At 43.8% G+C, this 21,873-nt stretch overlaps 1 protein-coding gene across 1 annotated transcript in view; it reads right to left on the bottom strand.

The window, feature by feature from the left end:
- Positions 1 to 15,717: 15,717 nt before the first annotated feature.
- Positions 15,718 to 21,873, bottom strand: part of LOC121277595 (stearoyl-CoA desaturase 5-like) — a 72,511-nt gene continuing 66,355 nt past the window's right edge. The window contains exon 5 of the mRNA XM_041187125.1: positions 15,718 to 20,310. Coding sequence (XP_041043059.1) covers positions 20,120 to 20,310 — 191 coding nt within the window. The 3' untranslated portion in view covers positions 15,718 to 20,119. The remainder of the gene's footprint in view (positions 20,311 to 21,873) is intronic.

Raw genomic sequence — 21,873 nt, 5'->3', positions numbered from 1 at the left:
CCCACATCCAACGAATGAATAAAAAACTCATTCTCTGAACACCTTTGCCTGTTTATCTAACTTTAAAAATTTTCTCAAAACCCCATGTTCCAAAGTCTTCAGGTCCCCGCCCCCACCTCCACCAACTCCCTCCCAAACTTTATTTCACTGCAGGGCATTTGTTCCATTATCAATCCCTTTTTATCTTGCCCCTCAGCAGAGTATGCAGTGACATTTTTTTCATTGAAGATACCATATAAATACAAGTTGGTGTTGTTGAAGCAGAATAGAGAAAGTTTTGGTCTGCAATATATGAAGTGGGAACACGTGACACTTGCATGGGGTAGCCAAAGTGAAGAAGTACAATGTAAATAATAACATAGCAGTCAGGCTTTAAAACTACAGAAAAATGGGATGTTAAATGGTACACCGGTTGAGACATATTATCATCTTATCTCAAAGAACCAGCTTTGAATCTAACTCAGAACAAGAGATGAAAGTTTTCTCTCTGCAGGCTGCATACATCCTAAGAGAGGTTAACAGCCTCAAACCAATTCCTACTAAACAATAGCCACAGGCCAAAACTTCCCACAATTTAGCACGCCTCAGGTTATGTTATCTACTATTTATAGTATTAGCATATAAAGACATGAATAATCAATTAATTTGCAATTTTCCTATATCAGGCAAATACTATTGTCACATTTCAGGATCTTTTGACAATGCTGTCACAAACAGGATTTAAAAAGGTAGTTACCTTAAAATATGGTGTTTTAAAGAATCATGAATTCACACCAGTGAAAATAGGGCTCCGAATACAATACAGAATTAAGATGCTAATGAGCTAGCTTTTTTGTTCTTTTCCCATAAAGTGTGTAATCAATTTGTTAGCTGCTGCTGCTTGTAGCTACTTCTGCCAGGAGATCTGCTGTCATGTTGGATCAGGCTGGCCTGTCTTGCACCATCCTCACACATCCACTGTAACTGGTCTGCAACCGCTCTGTGACATCTGTCACCCAACTATGTCTAGCTCAACCCCTCTTTCTGTTGCCCTCCACTTTGTCCTCTAGAAGAAATCTTTGTAGCTTTTCAGCTCTGATCAAATGGCCAAAGTGCTGACATTTACTTTTCTGGATGGGAGTCGATGGCATATTGATATTGTTACCAGGGTAATGCTCTGGGTACCTGGATTTGAATCTCATTATAGATGTTGAAATTTGAATTAAATAAAAATCTGGAATTAAAAGCCTAATGATGACCATGAAACCATTGTTGATTGTCATAAAAACCCAACTGGTTACTAATGTCTTTTAGGGAAGGAAATCTGCCATCCTTGCCTGGTCTGGCTTACACGTGGCTCCGGAAAAACAGCAATGTCCCTCTGAAATGGCCTAGCAAGCCACCCAGTTGTATCAAACCACCACAAGGTCAATCAAGAATGAAACCAGATGGACCACTCGGCATCAACTTAGGCACCGGAAACAATAATGCCCCTGCAAAGTCCTCCTTACTAACATCTGGGGGCTAGTGTCAAAATTGGGAGAGCTGTCTCATAGACTAGTCAAGCAACAGCCTGCCAGTCATACTCATAAGGAGCATACCTTACAGATAATGTCCCAGGCTTCACCATCACCATCCCTGGGTGTGCTGTCCCACCGGCAGGACAGACCCAGCAGAGGTTGGCTCAGTGGTATACAGTCGGGTGGGAATTGCCCTGGGTGTCCTCAACATTGACTCAGGACCCCATGAAACTTCATGGCATCAGGTCAAACAGAGGCAAGGAAACCTCCTACCATGTACCGCACCCCCCACCCCTTCCTCAGTTGATGAATCAGTGCTCCTCCATGTTGAACACCACTTGGAGTAAGTACTGAGGGTGGCAAGGGCACAGAATGTACTCTGGGTGGGGGACATCAATGTAGCATGTCAGGAGCAGTATCTGGCATATCTAAAAATGAGGTGTCATTCTGGTGACGCTACAACTCAGGACTATTTGTGTGCCAAAAAGTGTAGGCAGCATGCAACAGACAGAGCTAAGCGATCCCACAACCAACAAATCAGATCTAAACTCTGCAACCCTGCCACATCCAGTCATGAATGGTGATGGACAATTAAACAACTCACTGGAGGAGGAGGCTCCACAAATATCCCATCCTCAATGATAGGAGTGCCCAGTACATCAGGGCAAAAGATAAGACTGAAGCATTTGCAACAATCTTCAGCCAGAAGTGCCAAATGGATGATCCATCTCAGCCTCCTCCAGAGGTCCCCATCATCACAGATGCCAGTCTTCAGCCAATTCAATTCACTTCATGTGATATCAAGAAACGGCTGAAGGAACTGGATACTGCAAAGGCTATGGGCCCTGACAATGTTACGGCAATAGTACTGAAGAATTGTGCTCCAGAACTTGCTGCGCCCATAGCCAAGTTGTTGTAGTACAGCTACAACATTGGCATCTACACAGTTAGGGGGAGGCGATGGCGTAGTGGTACTGGTAATTCAGGGACCCAGGATAATGCTCTGAGGACCTCGGTTCTAATTCCACCACAGCAGATGATGGAAACTGAATTCAATAAAATTGTCGATTGTTGTAAAAACCCATCTGGTTCACTAATGCCCTTTAGGGAAGGAAATCTGTCATCCTTACGTGTTCTGACCTACACATGACAGTGACGCCAGACCCAAAGCGATGTGGTTGACTCTCAAATGCCTTCTGAAATGGCCTAGCAAGCCACTCAGTTCTCACAAGTCACAAAAATAGAATGAAATTGGATGCACCACCCAACATCGACCTAGGCACTGGAAATGACAACGGCAATCTCAGCCCTGTCAGCCCTGCAAAGTCCTCCTGGTGACTAGTGCAAAAATTGGGAGAACTGTCTCATAGACTAGTCAAGCAACATTCTGACATAGTCATCCTCACGGAATCATATCTTATAGGTAATGTCCCAGACACCACCATCAACATCCCTGGGTACGTCCTGTCCCACCCACAGGACAGGCCCAGAAGAGGTGGCGGAACAGTGGTATACAGTCGGGAGGGAGTTGCCCTGGGAGTTCTCAACATCGACTCAGGACCCCATGAAGTCTCCTGGCATCAGGTCAAACATGGGCAAGGAAACCTCCTGCTGATTACCATGTACCGTGCTCCCTCAGCTGGTGAATCAGTGCTCCTCCATGTTGAACATCACTTGGGGGAAGCACTGAGGGTGGCAAGGGCACCATCTATATTCTGGGTGGGGTCTTCAATGTCCATCACCAAGAGTAGCTTGGTAGCACCACTACTGAACAAGCTGGACAAGTCCTAAAGGACATAGTTGCTAGGCTGGGTCTGCAGCAGTTGGTGAAGGAACCAATAAGAGGGAAAAACATACTTGATCTCATCCTCACCAACTTACCTGCCGCAGGTGCATCTGTCCATAACAGTGTCGATCGGAATACCAACTGCACAGTCATTGTGGAGATGAAGTCCTGCCTTCACAATGAGGATACCCTCTATCACGTTGTGTGGCACTTCCACTGTGCTAAATGCAATAGATTTCAAACAGACCTAGCAAGTCAAGATTGAGCATCCATGAGGCACTGTGGGCCAGTAGCAGCAGTAGAATTGTACTCAACCACAATCTGTAACCTCATGGCCCTGCATAACCCCCACTGTACCATTATCATCAACCCTGGTTCAAGAGTGCAGGAGGGCATGCCAGGAGCAGCACCCGGCATACCTAAAAATGAGGTGTCAACCTGGTGAAGATATAACACACGACTACTTGCGTGCCAAACAGCATAAGCAGTAAGTGGTAGACAGGGCTAAGCAATCCCATAACCAATGGATCAGGTCTAAGCTCTGCAGTCCTGCCACATCCAGTCATGAATGATGGTGGACAATTAAAGAACTCACTGGAGGAGGAGGCTCCACAAACATATCCATCCTCAATGATGAAGGAGCCCAGCACATTAGTGAAAAAGATAAGACTGAAGCATTTGCTACAATCTTCAGCCAGAAGTGCCGAGTGGATGATCCACCTCGGCCAACTCCGGAGATGCCAGTCTTCAACCACTTTGATTCACCCCACGTGAAATCAAGAAACGGCTGAAGGCACTGAATACTGCAAAGGCAGTGGGCCCTGACAATATTCCGGTAATAGTACTGAAAACTTGTGCTCCAGAACTTGCCGTGCCCCTAGCCAAGCTGTTCCAGTACAGCCACAACATGGGCATCTACCCAGCTATATGGAAAACTGCCCAGGTATGTCCTGTACACAAAAAGCAGGACAAATCCAACCAACCAATTACCACCCCATCAGTCTAATCTCCATCATCAGCAAAGTAATGGAAGGGATCATCATCTGTGCTATCAAGCAGCACTTGCTTAGTAATAACCTGCTCACTGAAGCCCAGTTTGGGTTCCGCCAGGGCCACTCAGCTCCTGACCTCATCACACCCTTGGTTCAAATATGGATAAAAGAGCTGCGCTCCCGAGGTGAGGTGAGAGTGACTGTCCTTGCTATCAAGGCAGCATTTTTCAAAGTGTGGCATCAATGAACCCTAGCAAAACTGGAGTCAATGGGAATCAGTGGGGAAACTCTCTGCTGGTTGGAGTCACACCCAGCACAAAAGAAGATGGTTGTGGTTGTTGGAGGTGAGTCATCTCAGCTCCAGGACATCACTGCAGAAGTTCCTCAGGGTAGTGTCCTAGGTCCAACCATCTTCAGTTGCTTCATGAATGACCTTCCTTCCATCATAAGGTCAGAAATGGGGATGTTCGTTGATGATTGCACAATATTCAGCACCATTCACGAATCCTCAGGTCGTGAAGTAGTCTATGTCCAAATGCAGCAAGGCCTGGACAATACTCAGGCTTGGGCTGACAAGTTGCAAGTAACATTCGCAACACACAAGTTTAGGGCAATGACCATCTCCAACAAGAGAGAATCCAACCATCGCCCCTTGATGCTCAAAGGCATTACCATTAGTGAATCCCCCACTATCAACATCCAGGGGGTTGATGGTGAGCGGCCTTCTTGAACCACTGCAGTCCATGAGGTGTTGGTACACCCACAATGCTGTTAGGGTGGGAGTTCCAGGATTTTGACCCAGCCACTGAACTGGACTAGCTATATAAATACTGTGGCTACAAGAGCAGGTCTGAGGCTAGGGATCATGTGATGAGTAACTCACCTCCTGACTCCCCAAAACCTTTTTTTCATAGCCTATGAAGCATTAGTAAATATTCTTGTTTACTTCTAATTGTTTATCGATGAAGTAACAAAAGAACATCCAAAAGCCCTTGAAGAAACAGTAGTAGAAGTGATAACAGAAATTTGTGATCAAATATATACCAAAGGATACGTTCCAAGTTACTAAAGAAACCTAGAACAATGGAGTGCAATCAATTTAGAACTCTAAGCTTAATGAGTTATTTCATTAAATTGATCTTGAAAATCATAATAGAAATAAATAATAACACATTTGAAGCAGAAATTAGTGAAACAAAGTCAGGAATTAGACCTGGGCCTGAATTTTCAGCTCGGTGGGCAGGCACGATCAGTGGGCCCAGGATCTGTTGGGAAACGGACTGGTGACCATGATCAGCCCTCGACTGCAATTTCACACAGGCTGCCCAATTAATAGCAAGCCAGTGTGAGATGCACGCTGAAAAGCTCAGCACTGCTGGGGTGGAGGCGGGAAGAGGGCAGATGATGATGACAACGCAGGCACGGGCCAGCGCTGACAGAAAGCTCCCTGAAGTCAGAGAGCTACCTCAGGGAGCTGGAGAACACAAACAGCAAAAACAAAGATGTCAAAAGCTGAAAAAAGTGTCCATACATCATAATCAGTCACCTGAAAATTTATGAAAAATGCTGTCCACAGAAATTTATTTATATTTCATTTCATCATGGAAATCTCATTCCACCTGTGGATGAGGTTTGTTGAAAAATGCAAAGGACACCTGGCCAATTCGCCATCCACCAGCCGTAAGGTTGGACGGGCTACGTAGAATGACAGACAACTGCGCCATTAATGGGCTTAATTGCCTTCTTAATTGTCAGTGGGCGCACTTCCAACTGTTGCGCATGCCCGCCAACCGAAATATTGCACGAGCGCAGGATGATGTCAGTATGCTCGCCCAATGTCATCTCACGTGATTTCACGCCTGACTGGGTCGGGCACGCACTCGCCTGATTAGCATTAATATCAGTCCCTGGAATAGGAACAAGAGAGGGAATATTTAACCTAAGATAAATATTGCGAAGTAAACAAGAACATTCACATATGCTTGATAGACTATGGAAAAGCATTCAATTGTGCTTATCACCAAAGCTTAATACACATGTTGCTTTGCTGACATCTGTTAACATAGCTCAGTAGTCAATAAAAAATCACATCCATTGTCCCGTAAAGTCACTGTTCATGATGTTCGGCTATTGTCCAGCAGGCTTTCTGAGGTGTGGACAGAAGGACATAAGACAGACTGAAACACTGTCAGATTTTTGAAACAGGTAGCTGCAAGATAATCCAACCTTCCAAGACTAAGAGGCTCAAAATGCTGGAAGAGAGTTAGAAGTCATTTTACTTAAATCAAGTTAGAGGGCACACTGATGTGGCGAAGGGTAGCATCTTCTTCATTTTCTACTATTACTTAACAATAAATTATACGAACTGAATTACAGAGATCTAATCATAATTTGTTCGTTCGTGTGCTGTGGAAGTAAAGCAATTTAATGATTTGCATCTGACTGAAAAATTCCTACTCAACCCTCTTGCAAAGATTAAATAAATACACTGTGAAAAACATAAATATTCATTTCAGGTTACAACAGAAAAATTGTTACACCTTTGAGTTATGCTATTGAACTGTTAAATCTTAGGTAGCTCAGGAACACTCCTAAATGGAAGACACTCAGACTAGTTAGAGCAGTGATCTTCACTATTTTTGAAGCAAGGGCCACTTTAGCAAAAAAAACCTGCAAAGTGAGAGCCACATTGACCACTAAATTATCATTGCTTACTACTCCTTCATAATGTTAGTGTGACTAAAACAAAATTACATATTATACTTAAAAATAAATACACGTACAATTAAAAGAATACAGCATTTATAAAACAATAACTGGAAAAATCTAAGGAATTAAAAATGCACCAATGCAAGCAAACTTTTTATGAGCTGAATAATGCAAAAGCTTACTTTAGAAACTGGAAGACCTAAATTCCTAAGTTGGTAAATTAAATAAAATTTATATTTTTAAGCTTATTTTATTTTAAAAGAAAAATGTAACTTTCTACTTACAGTGCCTCCTGCCTGCCACCAATCCTAAACCTCCTGCCCCCTTATCCTCCTGGTAGCTGCAAATCCTCCTCCTCCCCAGCCCTCAGTATTTGGTCCCTCCCCTTCCTCAACCTTCGAGCTGTGGTCTCTTGCCTGTCTCTTGAGTCACCCTTGCACAGAACCTCCCACACCCTCTCACCACTTCCTTCTCCTGGGTTTGCATTCCCATTCAAGATCCAGATCCAGTCCAAAGCCAGAGCTCCAATGTAGCAGAAATGCAAGTGCTGATGGTGCAGAAGTATCAAGCTGGGACTGCTACAATCCATGTTTTTTTTTAAATGCTCCCACTTGCTGCTTCCCTCTCCTGAAACCTTGCTATGAGCGAGGCAGCAGCAGCTTCAACAGTCATGGATTGTAGCAACCCAGCTCGTTACTTCTGCACCACTGTGACTCGTACTTCCACAACATCACAGCTCTGGTTTCAGGTCAGATCTGGTTCTTGAATTGGAACACAAGTCCAGGAAAGGGAAGCGGCGAGAGGGTGGGTCAGGGAGCGGCAGGTTTGGCGAGAGGATGGGTCAGGGAGGGAGAGGTTTGGCCAGAGGATGGGTTAGGGAGGGGTAGGTTTGGCCAGAGGGTGGGTCAGGGAGTGGCATGTTTGGTGAGAGGGGGGTCAGGGAGTGGCACGTTTGGCGAGAGGGTGGGTCAGGGAGCAGCACGTTTGGTGAGAGGTTGGGTCAGGGAGCGGCAGGTTTGGCGAAAGGGTGGGTCAGGGAGTGGCAGGTTTGGCGAGGGTGTGGGTCAGGGAGCGGTAGGGTTTGTCGAGAGGGAGGACTGACGAGAGGGTGGGTCAGGGAGCGGCAGGTTTGGCGGGGGTGTGGGTCAGGGAGCGGCAGGTTTGGCGAGGGCGTGGGTCAGGGAACGGCAGGTTTGGCGAGGGCGTGGGTCAGGGAACGGCAGGTTTGGCAAGGGCGTGGGTCAGGGAGCAGCAGCTTTGGCAAGGGTGTGGGTTAGGGAGCGGTTTGGCGAGAGGGTGGGTCAGGGAGCGACAGGTTTGGCAAGAGGATGGGTCAGGGAGCGACAGGTTTGGCGAGGGCGTGGGTCAGGGAGCAGCAGGTTTGGCGAGGGTGTGGGTCAGGGAGCGGCAGGTTTGGCGAGGGCGTGGGTCAGGGAGCGGCAGGTTTGGCGAGAGGGTGGGTCAGGGAGCGGCAGGTTTGGCGAGGGCGTGGGTCAGGGAGCAACAGGTTTAGCGAGGGCGAGGGTAAGGGAGCGGCAGGTTTGGCAAGGGCGTGGGTCAGGGAGCGGCAGGTTTGGCGAGGGTGTGGGTCAGGGAGCGGCAGGTTTGGCGAGAGGGTGGGTCAGGGAGCGGCAGGTTTGGCAATAGGTGGGTCAGGGAGCAGCAGGTTTGGCCAGGGGGTGGGTCAGGGACAGGAAAGAGACCACAACTCAGAGATCGGGGCCTCCTCGCAACTCGGAGATCAGGGAGCATCGAGTGGCTGCTCCAAAGTGCTGTCAGTCACATGGGAATTGACGTTAAAACGAATCTCACAAAACTCAACGAGATTACAGGCCCCATTAACCTACCAACATGGAGTCCGGGAGCCACACCTAGTGTTGATGGGAGCTGCCACTGGCTCAATGGCCTTGCAATGAAGAACACTGAGTTAGGAGTGATTGGTACCACCTAACCTGAAATATGTTATTATGAGATAGGCTAAGATATAACAGGCAAGGCTCTAAACTTGTAAATATTTTCCCCCCAGTGAACTCATAAAAATTGCCGAAGTAGAAAATAGGGACTGGGGGAGGGGAAATCACACTGATATCTTAGGGTTTGCTCTTCTTCTATGGTTAAAATCCAATACATTGTTGAAATAAAGCCAACCAGGTCAATTCTTCACCCAAAAAACCCCCACAAACATCGTAACGTCCTCACTCACAATGATTTACAGTCACCAACCAGATTAATTCACCAATTTCACTGGTCCCATCGACAAAAACACAGATTGAAACAGTGGCGCTGCCATCAGAAATTGCACCTCCAGACTTGCCTGACTCTTGACGATGACCAGGGATCCAAATGGAAGAAGCCATAGGTAAACAGTAATTATATTTAAATAATCACGACTAATGGTTCGCTTCTGTAATACACCAGTTAGTGAGCCACGCCACTCTAGTTATTTACTGTAGCCAGATTCCCCCTTAGACGGCTATTCCTTACGTACATACCAAAAAAGGTCTGTGGCTCTTGGCCTCACATCAAGGTGGACACAAGCTCTCTTATTTATTGTTGTACATGAATAAGATGGATTTTAAATGCGGAGGCGCACTATAAAGTCACTTGTACGGATAAAGACCATCAGTCTTCTGACAAGCTGAAAACAACGGCAGTGTTTGACTATGGGTTACTGGTAGTCACTCTTCCGAGGGTAGGTAAATGCTGAAACTCAGTGTTGTGCCTTTCAGAGACACTGCCTGCAGCTCCCAGCGCGGTGCCACCCAGAGCGCGCGCCGCTCTCACCTGGCAACAGGTGACTGACAGTGCCCCCGCCCCCCCGCGAGCCTTTGGCCAATCTTAGCCAATCCTGGAGACAATCGCATCATGACTGACAGGTCATTACACAATCAAACAATCGGAGGCGGTGTCTAACGGTAGAGAAGTTTCACAATGAAAACAAAAACCTGCGGATGCTGGAAATCCAAAACAAAAACAGAATTACTTGGAAAAACTCAGCAGGTCTGGCAGCATCGGCAGAGAAGAAGAGTTGACGTTTCGAGTCCTCATGACCCTTCAACAGAACTGAGTGAATATGAGGAGAGGGGTGAAATATAAGCTGGTTTAAGGTGGGGGGTGGGGGGGGAGAGAAGTTGGGGGGTGGTGGTGTGGTTGTAGGGACAAGCAAGCAGTGATAGGAGCAGATAATCAAAAAATGTCACAAAGGAACAAAGAGGTGTTGAAGGTGGTGATATTATCTAAACGAATGTGCTAATTAAGAATGGATGGCAGGGCACTCAAGGTACAGCTCTAGTGGGGTGGGGTGGAAAGACTAGCAGAGCATACAAGATTTAAAAATAATGGAGATAGGTGGGAAAAGAAAAATCTATATAAATTATTGGAAAAAACAAAAGGAAGGGGGAAGAAACAGAAAGGGGGTGGGGATGGAGGAGGGAGTTCAAGATCTAAAGTTGTTGAATTCAACATTCAGTCCGGAAGGCTGTAAAGTGCCTAATCAGAAGATGAGGTGCTGTTCCTCCAGTTTGCATTGGGCTTCACTGGAACCATGCAGCAAGCCAAGGACAGACAAGTGGGCAAGAGAGCAGGGTGGAGTGTTAAAATGGCAAGCGACAGGGAGGTTTGGGTCTTTCTTGTGGACACACCGAAGGTGTTCTGCATATTGGTCGCTCAGTTTACATTTGGTCTCTCCAATGTAAAGGAGACCGCATTGGGAGCAACGAATGCAGTAGACTAAGTTGGGGGAAATGCAAGTGAAATGCTGCTTCACTTGAAAGGAGTGTTTGGGCCCTTGGACGGTGAGGAGAGAGGAAGTAAAGGGGCAGGTGTTGCATCTTTTGTGTGGGCATGGGGAGGTGCCATAGGTAGGGGTTGAGGATTAGGGGGTGATGGAGGAGTGGACCAGGGTGTCCCTACGGAATGCCGCTTGGGGGGGGGGGGGTGGTGAAGGGAAGATGTGTTTGGTGGTGGCATCATGCTGGAGTTGGCGGAAATGGCGGAGGATGATCCTTTGAATGCGGAGGCTGGTGGGGTGATAAGTGAAGACAAGGGGGACCCTATCATGTTTCTGGGAGGGAGGAGAAGGCGTGAGGGCGAATGCGCAGGAGATGGGCCGGACACGGTTGAGGGCCCTGTCAACGACCGTGGGTGGAAAACCTCGGTTAAGGAAGAAGTAGGACATGTCAGAGGAACTGTTTTTGAAGGTAGCATCATCAGAACGGAGGCGAAGGAACTGAGAGAACGGGATGGAGTCCTTACAGGAAGTGGGGTGTGAGGAGCTGTAGTCGAGGTAGCTGTGGGAGTCCATAGGCTTGTAATGGATATTGGTGGACAGTCTATCACCAGAAATTGAGACAGAGAGGTCAAGGAAGGGAAGGGAAGTGTCAGAGATGGACCACGTGAAAATGATGGAGGGGTGGAGATTGAAAGCAAAGTTAATACATTTTTCCAGATCCCGACGAGAGCATGAAGCAGCACCAAAGTAATCATCGATGTACCGGAGAAAGAGTTGTGGGAGGGTGCCGGAGTAGGATGGAACAAGGAATGTTCCACATACCCCATAAAGAGACAGGCATAGCTGGGGCCCATGCGGGTACCCATAGCCACACCTTTTATTTGGAGGAAGTGGGAGAAGTTTAAGGAGAAATTGTTCAGTGTGAGAACAAGTTCAGCCAGACGGAGGAGAGTAGTGGTGGATGGGGATTGTTTGGGCCTCTGTTCGAGGAAGAAGCAGAGAGCCCTCAGACCACCCTGGTAGGGGATGGAGGTGTGGAGGGATTGGACGTCCATGGTGAAGAGGAAGCGGTTGGGGCCAGGGAACTGGAAATTGTTGATGTGATGTAAGGTGTCAGAGGAATCACGGACGTAGATGGGAAGGGACTGGACAAGGGGTGAGAGACGGGAGTCAAGATAACGAGAAATGAGTTCCGTGGGGCAGGAACAGGCTGACACGATCGGTCTACCGGGAAAGTTCTGTTTGTGGATTTTGGGTAGTAGGTAGAAGCGGGCCGTCCGAGGTTGGGCGACTATCAGGTTGGAAGCTGTGCGAGGAAGATCTCCAGAGGAGATGAGGTCAGTGACAGTCCTGGAAACAATGGCTTGATGTTCAGTGGTGGGGTCATGGTCCAGGGAGAGGTAGGAGGAAGTGTCTGCGAGTTGACGCTCAGCCTCCGCGAGGTAGAGGTCGGTGCCCCAGACAACAACAGCACCACCCTTGTCAGCGGGTTTGATGACAATGTTGGGGTTGGACCTGAGAGAACAGAATGCAGTAAGTTCAGAGAGAGACAGATTAGAATGGGTGAGAGGAGCAGAGAAATTGAGACGACTAATGTCACGCTGACAGTTCTCAAATGAAAAGATCAAGAGAAGGTAAGAATCCAGAGGGAGGGGTCCAGGTGGAGGGAGAATATTAGAGGTAGGTAAAAGGATCCGTTGAATGGGGAGAGGACTCCTTCCCAAAGAAGTGAGCACGGAGACGAAGACGGCAGAAGAAGAGTTCAGCATCATGCCAAGCCTGAAATTCATTGAGGTGAGGGTGTAAGGGTATGAAACTAAGTCCTTTGTTGAGCACTGAACGTACAGCGTCGGAGAGGGGAATGTCATGGGGTATAGTGAATACACGGCCGGGGCTGGGATTGGAAGTTGGGGTGGGGACGGAGGGACAGGTAGGTGTGGAGGGTCCTAGACGGGTGTTGGTGTCGATGAGTTGTTGGAACTTGCGTCCCTTAGCACTTGAGAGAAAGAGAAAAAGTTTCTTGTTGAGGCATCGGATGAGAAGGAGATTCAGGAGATTGGAGCGCCTAGGTTTGGGGGGGGTGGGGGGGTGCCTTAAAGCTCTCAGTCCCTCCTCATGCACAAGTGCAACATGTACAGCTCCGTGCCACCTCCATTGGGATTATTAAAATAGGCTCGCTTATAGCAGGCGATGTATTGGGAGAAAGAGCAGGATTAAGTATTGGCTGTGATGTAAATGAGGAATCACAAAGTCTTGTCTGATTTATTTTTTCTTTTATTCATTCACAGAATATGGGGCAGCATTTACCTGTCCGCAAGCGAGGTCGGGACCCTCTCGCCGATGCGTTAAATGATGCGCAGGCGTGCAGCCCGACGTCACCACACATCATTTAGATTTTCAGTTGGGTGGACGTGCAGCCGGAACTGTCAATGGCCGCTTAAGGCCTTTAAAAAAGTAATTAACCCAATTAATGGACCTGGCCAAGAGCCCAGGCAGCCTTCAAAAAAAAAAATGAAACCTCATCCACAGGCAGGATGAGGTTTCATGAGGGATTTAAAATCTGTATAAAATTTTAAAATAAAATTAATTGACATGTCCCTGCTTATGTGACAGTGTCACACGAGGGGACGTCAGGAATATTTTTGTCTTCCTTTAATAAAGCTTTCAAACTTGAGCCGAGCTCCCCGAGGCAGCATTTTGCCTCAGGGAGATCTATGTGCTCAGGGAATCCCTCACTGCCCACAGAGGGGTCTGCACAGCGCTTCTGGGTGGATGTCACACCAATTAAGGCCCGCCCACATAAAATAGCAGCAAAAATCCACCCGCACCCACACCTGCACAATTCCCTTGATGGGGGAAAATGCTGCCCATGGGCTTGCTTGGAATATATTGCATTGCACACAGGATCATAGTATTTGTTGTATCCAGTGCACTCAACTGTTACTTGATATCATGTGGAATTGAATTAGCTGAAGATTGGCACCTGTGATGTGGGGACCTCAGAATGAGAGATGGATCATCCATTCAACACTTCTGACTAAAGCTGTTTGGAAACACTTCAATCTTGTCTTTTGCATTTATGTGCTGGCTTCACCAACATTGAACATAAGAATGCTCATGGAATCCTCCTCCTGTTATTTGTCCACCACCATTCAAGACTCTTTGCAGCAAGATTATGGAGCAGATCTGATAAAAGTAAAGAACAAACTAGCCAGTAATGATGCAACATGAATGAATAAAGAAACAAGAGAAAATTTGAAACTGAAGAGCCATACTACAACAAAGGAGAGGATTACAAAAGGGAACAATAAAAGGCAAGGTAACTTACAAAATTAAATTATCAAGGAATACAAAATTAAACAGTATCCTGTACAAACACAAATCACAATTAAGCAAAACAATAACAGGAATAGGTTTAGGGCCATGTAGGGATACACATGATAAATTACCAGATCATGACTGCCCTTATTAACAGGGAGACATGGTGGACATGACATTAGAAGAGGCAATCAAAAAGGATCTAAGGACATTTAAGATAGAAACAGGAGAGATAATTGATAAACTAATCAAACTTAGGATCAAATCCTAGGTGTGGATGAATTGCATTAATGCATATTAAAATAAGTTAGGGAATAGCATCAAATATATATATATATATATATATATATAAACAAGTTCATTAAACAAGATAATAGTGTCAGATGACTGACAGGCTGGATGCAATTCTTGAATATTGCTGAATAGAGAGACATATTGTTGAAGGTTTTTGTCTTGTATTCATCAGGACAAATGCAAGAAAGCCAAATTTCAAATGAACACAACAATTTATACTAAAGGAGAAAAGGATGCAAGTCAACTCTGATTGGCTGAGGTGTTGCCAAGGAGGAAGCAATGGGGAACTAGAGGCTCCCCAAGCTCCCAGTTAATTTAAAAAAAGATGCAAAGCCTGAACATATTCCTTTTATTTGCAGAGAATGGGTCTCAGTGTATAAATGTAAATCTCTTCTAGTAAGCATAAATGAATCATGTTACCAGCTCAACTGATTACATCTTAAATTGGTTGTTAGTGTAGATGTTAGCACACTTGGGATTGTTCAGTAGGTGCTGCCCAATTGCAGAATTACATCTAACAGAAGACATTTTGTTTTGGGTTTTGCCAGCGCAAGCTGGTTGAGAATTCTGTACTCTGCCCATTACAAGCAACTGAAAGAACATGCTGTTTTATTCAGCCAATTGTTTGGACATACTGCCTACCTACCTGGCATCATACCAGCATAGGTGCATCAGGATAGCCATTGCCCATAGGATAGCTTTGATGCGCTCCATTTAAATTTAAATAGCCGAACTAAAATTCCCCCAACTGTTGTAGTGAGATCTGAACTAATCTTTGGTGGATTATTCTGGACATCTGGCCATCACTAATATGTTACCAGACAGTATGGGAGGCAAAACACAGGTTTACAGATGGATGTCTATAATAAAGAAATGCTGATTCTTTTTGTAAGAATAACTTTTAAAATCACAAAGTCTTTCATTTCCACTTGAGCTGTTATTCCTGCACAAGAAATTAAAGCAGTTGCTGCTTCATTCATTCACTGGGCAAATAACCTACATAGAGTTGTAGAGACTGGGAAGGGTCCAAGTTTATTCCCCAGTCCATGGGGAGTTGGCTGTTTCAGCTGCAGCAGCAAAATGGTTGCTACATTTGACCTCAGCACCTTGAACTAGGCAGGGGGAAAAAAAAAATCAGCCAGATTTCACACCAATACCCTGAGTTCTCCACTGGACAGTACAAGCATGTGGACTTTAACTTGGCTTTGATGCCCTCCATCACCAATGGCCTCTTGTCAATACACATTGTTTAGGCCCAGGTATGTAGAATAGCTGCTTGGTTGAGGAAGTGAAGGGCTGTTGTAGTTTGTAAAGCTAATTTGAGTAGAGCAAACCTCTTTGTTACAATGATCAGAAAATTGACCATTATAAGTAACACAAACACCAGAGGCAAGGCAAACATGGCATTTATTTTAAACTTTTTTTCAAACTCTACATTTAAGTTAATAGAGCATTAAACGTCGTAATATGCAAACTATATTTGCTGCAATAAATTGGTCAAATGGATAGACAGGTTATTTATGGCCTTTGTTCCCATTTCATTTCTGTTTTCACAAGCCAAATTCCAAATCTCCTAAAAAATATTCCATTGCCTTAAAAGTGCACTAGTGTCTTCCACCCATGAACGTTGTGAACCTAATGTGGTGATTATGGTGACGAATAAATATGCAATTATAGGATCTTGTATTCTATGCAGTCATATGAGAAGGCTGCTTCTGATTTTACTAGGAGCTTAGATGGGTAATTTCACTAGTAACACACCACAGGATTCAGCTCAGGTGAGGCAGGTACATTGGCATTCCCAACGGTACAAGTACTGGTATTTGGCGGGATGGGGAGGTGTGAAGGAGAAGGCTAGTAGGCAATTCAGCAATATTCTGTAATAAATAGATGGGAATAATTTTCAAGATGTTTCCTTATTTTACATGGGCTTGGTTTTGTTTTACAGAACACCTAAAAAGGTTATTCTATGTTACTTGACAGGTTAATGGGCTTTTTATTACCATAAGGAAATCAGAAGAGTTAATACTTGATTGCTGATATAGAAACAATAACTCATCCTAAGTGAAGCAAACCTGATACTAACATGGGTTGCTAAATTGCTTTTTAATTCTATTAGTGCATATATGTTCCATGAGGTTGAGTACAGCAGTGCATCTGGAGTTGCTCCACAGCCTCCTCAGGTTTTCATTCATCATTGCCTTCTCTCAGTTACTTTGCAAATGGTGTTTAGTGGGAAATACATAAAAATAATAAAACTTCAAGGATCTCAAGTGTGGGCTTAGAGGGGAGATGTAACATTAGAAGCACTCATCAAGGTTGTTAGATAGGTCTCCTTACTGAATTAATTATGCAAAGCACAATTATTTACAGATTTATTTTTAATTATCTATTGGCTCCTGTAGTCTAAAGTTGGATACAAGTCCACAGAATGAGTTTGTACAAGACTCTTTTCTAATTGCATGTGGCACATTTCCTATGAGGACAGTACCCTCATTTATAAGCAAAATGAAACCAACACCACAAAACTCAAATATGTTCACAGTTCATTTAGTAAATACTGCAAATAAAGAATGTGCTAGAGAATTGACATTTCTCAGATTGTATAGTATAAATCAGCCAAAGATAGATTTGCAGAAATACATATGAAAGAAAGTTTGCATTTAAAAAATTTATTCCTTTCCACAATTCATTATCACATATTACCACACTTACCATCTCCAGAAGGGAGGAATGGCCGAATGTGTAGAGTACTCTGCAATTGGTGTCATTTGTCAATTTTTTATATTACCTCTAGCTGGAATAAATTCTTCACCATATGTACCTCTTACCACCCAGCAAGACTGCAGGTTGGTGTCAGGGTCAATATACTCACAGGAAGATGATAGCAGGATTCAAGTCAATTCTTGGCATTCTTACCAAACTCACTTAACTAAGCTAAGTGACTTTAATAGCATTCAGCTCCAAGAACGTTCTGTTTTGGAGTTAGTGGGGGAACCAACCGTACTCATTGCAAAATCAGCAAAAAAAAAGCATGTGGTGCTTTGAGGACTTAGTATTTTCAAATCTATTTTGTTGGTATCCTACGATAACCCAAAACATTCGATACATGACAATGGCCAGAGATGGTGAACAGACAAAAGAAGTTGCTATCAGTGTTCAATGAGACAAAGCATGTCAGATTTTAAATAAAGGAAATGTTAGTGTCCTATAGCTGAAAGGTGGATAGAAGTGGCTGACTGCAAGCCATTTGAATAGTTTACAGAGAATTTACTGCTGGAAATATATATCTTGTGTTAGCCTCATCAGTGAATACCGTGGGTTATTTGGCCAGGGCAACATCACAGTGGAGCCAACACCAAATGTCCACTAATTGCACTTTCAACAGAGGTCACAGGATAGCAAATAGGAGCAGGAATAAGGGCCAATTTTCTCCTCCCTAATGCAGAGATACTGAAGTCAATTGGAGCCCTCTCACTACCCTCACTTTGGTTGAGATCACCGAATTCAGTATAGACTAGAATTCAACCTTAGGACCCACCCGGTCTGAATGGATCGCCTATTCACTGAATTAACTTACTATTCATTCAAATTATTTTCTACTCCCTTTCCCAGGTTCCCAGATGAGGCACCAATTATAGATGAAAGGGAAAGTAGGACTGTTGCTACCTCAGTCTTGTACTGTTCCTTTATAGGCAACTAGGTGATGCACAAGAATGGCCAAGTAAACACTCTCCCAGTATTTTCCTGGGAAAGACATTTGGTCTCCACTTGGTAGGCAGACAATTTAGTCATGTGATGGTTACAGATACAGACCCACACAAATCATGTGGTTAATTTCATAAGTACTTGTTCTTTAAATCGGAGTCGTTGATCTTTCTCTTTAAAAATAAAATGACAATATTGATGATTAATTTATTGAACTGTGGTCAAATCCATAAATAATTGCAAGGTCAGACTTTGGTTTATTCAGATATTAACAGAAAATATTTCAGGTAATCTCCTGTTTTATCATTAATAAAGAATACAATAGAAAACAATTAGGTACGCCATCTAACCCACAAATTAGGCATTAAACCCATTACTGAAGAATACTGTCACAAAATATAGGACAAATGGATTATATAAGGTCAAACAGAATGAACACATAATCTTGGAATTTTGAAATGGTGCACTGATTCTATCACAGGGAAAGGATGTAGACTCATTTCACACTTATTATTTTACACTCAATTAAATAGCGCAATGCTCTTATCACCAGAAAGGTGAGGATGGACCGACATTAAGTTGCTGTGATATCATGATGTGTTGCTGCATGACTTATTTATTGCACATTATCACATGCTTGTACCCTTTGCATTTCCCCTCCTCCCTCTCTCCAATTCCCCCTCTTTCTCTCACATGCACATACACACAGTATAAATAGCAGCCATCCCATTGGTAACAAAACAGCAGCAACTTCCTTTAAAGAGTTCTAATAGTGGAGGCACAAGTTGAATTATGATAGTCATTTGCACCCATGAAACACTGCCCAGCGCTCACTGTTAACTGTGTCATAAATGTATAATGGGGTAATATCACCTGCCAAAGTGTATTTTTGAAATTAATATCCAGCACATCTAGAATGCTCATGCCCCTCAAAACTTACTTAACAATTTGATTTTAGATTTTCATATGCCTAATACATTATTGCTCCTAACCATAACCAAATAAATAAAAAATATCATTTTATTAAGCAGCAAGGGATAGAGCAGCCAAAAGATTAGAATACTTGAACTTAATTAGGAAACATTCTAAGATCTGAATATTATTAAAGTTTTTCTCAACATTTCTCAAATATCCTGCATTTACTCCTTCCCATTGAGAAAAGTAGTCTTCTCCCGACCATGATTCATATGTTCATACATACATGAGGCCCACTTCTGTAAATCAGATTTATATTACATGATTTGGTCTCAAAAAGAAAGGCAGATAGCTATCAGTATCTTCCCTAAACACAATGTGTGCCACATCTGATAAACCTTATAAAAAGATTCCTTTTCCCCTCCAACAATTCTTCTTTGTCACACCAGAGGCATCCAAGAAGCACAGCAATCTTCCATTCCATCAGCACACCAAAATTAAATAATATTGTTTTGTTTTAAGTTATACAAAGATTCTTAATAACCATTTATACATGCAGACATCAAAATTTCAAGACTCTTCACTTTCCCCTTGGTAACTACTTTCTAGTACAAAGTTGTCATGGGTTCAAATAAACTGAAAATATATGAAATTATCAACATCACTGGCATTAACATTAAAACAATTTCATGTAGTTTAACCCTTTCAAGCCCACAACTCTGAATTTATGATGTTGCAAGACAACTGCTTCAACTTTCTAGAGTGGGAATTATTTCACAAACCTGTTTCATTAATCCATTATATTGACATCTTAACTGAATATAAAGTCTCCTGAGGGCAGAGGAAACTTGACTGATATACAGTTTTGCCGTTATATACTGCAAGACAGTGTGGGACATCTGCTGTCACTTATTACATCAGACTGTGGCAGGCAGACTAAGTATGCCTTTCTGCAGTCTGTAAAATATAATGAATGCACTCAAGGATGTCTTTGACTTGCATGGACTGAAAAGCGTTAAGTGGGGAAAAAATGAAACTGCAATAAAGCTAGATGCATTGTCATTGTCACAAGCTCAAAATGCAATGACTATATTTCCAAGTTAAAATGACAGCAAATTTAAATGAGTGAAATCTTCATATGGACGTTGAGATTTTCTTTGTGTTTCTTTTAAGTGCTCCCGTCCCCAGTCCTCAATTTGCGTGTTTCAATCATCTGCTTAGAGGCTCGCTTTCGGTCACTTGCCAGGCCAAGCCAACACATGAAATCAATAAAGCATGTTGTTGGGTTCAGCCGGAGGCCAAACTCGCTTGTTGAGTAGTCGAATGGAAATGTGTGGTGATAGTTGTGGAATCCTTCCCCTGTAAGAAATGCAGCAATTTAATATTTATCCAATATATTTCCTGTAGTGGTAATTAGGGCTCTACAAGGACCAGCACGGTGAATGACTTGGATACCAATGTCTATCAGACTATAGTATTCCTCCTCAAACCTCTTTTCAGCAGCCAATAATTTTTTTTTTTAGCTCTTTAGCGATCAGAGTTAAACAGGTTTCAGTTTCTGTAATTATTAATCCTCAGGGTTTTTTTTTTGCTAGATCTCTTTAAAACATCTTCTGTCCTTGTAAAGGAATCACAGAAAGTTAACATGCTGGTGCTGCAAGTAATTTGGAAGGCAAGTGGTATGTTAGCTTTTGTTACAAAGGAAAATGGAGTATACGAATAAAGAAGTCTTATTACCATTATATAATGTGAGACCACACCTGGAGTACTGTGTATAGATTTGGTCACATTACCAAAGGAAGGATACATTCACTTTAGAGAGAGTGCTATAACAAAGGTTCGCTAAACTGATTCCTGATTTGAGGGAATTACCCTTTAAGAAGAATTGAGTAAACTAGGCCTTTTACCCTTAGAATTTAGAAGAATGAGAGGTCATCTAATTGAAACATAAAATTCTTAAGTAGTTTGACAGAGTAAATGCTGGCTAATTATTTCACTGGCTAGAAAGTCAGGAACTGGAGTCCCAGTCTCAGAATAAGGGGTCAGCCATTTGGACTGAGATAAGAAGAAATTTCTTCACTCAAAGGATTGTTAATCTTTGGAATTCTCTGTTCGTGAGAGCTGTGGATGATCAGCCATTGAGTATATTCAAGACAGAGCAATTCTGGGGTACAAAGGAAATTAAGGGATGTGGAATAGTGATCCAGGTTAAGGTAGAAGATCATCCATGATCTTACTGAATGGCAGATAAGGCTTGAATGGCCTGCTCTTGCTCCTATGTTCTCAAAATGTACAATCGGCAATCTTTCACTGTGCCCAATTCAATTATTTATTTGATTTCATATAAATCAGTTAATTTTGATAATATGGTAAATTTGAACACAAGGATATTTTTTAATCTTATATCACAAGATGGCCAAGCAAGATGGCTACCGATAGGATTCTCCGCATGCGCAGACAGGTATGTCCTCATTTGCAGGAGAGACAGTGCCGGTTGGACGGCATTCACCCAGTTTCTGAGCCCCATGGCGGGCGGGCAGATGGGGCACGGCCTCCCCACAGGGGAAGCTTTGGATTCCGGGAATCGGGATGGGATGCTTCTGATCCCTGAAGCCGTTCAGTTTCTGAGCCCCGCAGCGGTGGGCAGACAAGTGTGGCATCAGTGGTGGGTGGACAGTAGGTGGCACCCCATGGCAGGTGGGCAGTTGGGGCACAACCTCCCCCCCAGTTTCCAGTGATCAGGATGGAGATGGAGGGGGAGGCTTCTGATCCACCTGGTGACAGCCTCAATTCCATTTGCAGCTTGGGGGCTTGTTTCTCCCAGCACAGCACATTTAAGTATCAACAGGGCAGGCAGATGATAGAACACAGGCTTAATTACACACCATCTCTTCCACACCACTGAGATATGCTGCTATGACA

This window comes from Carcharodon carcharias, chromosome 1, assembly GCF_017639515.1.
Source record: "Carcharodon carcharias isolate sCarCar2 chromosome 1, sCarCar2.pri, whole genome shotgun sequence".
NCBI classification, from domain to species: Eukaryota; Metazoa; Chordata; class Chondrichthyes; order Lamniformes; family Lamnidae; genus Carcharodon; species Carcharodon carcharias.
This window is presented reverse-complemented; position numbering and strand designations above follow the sequence as displayed.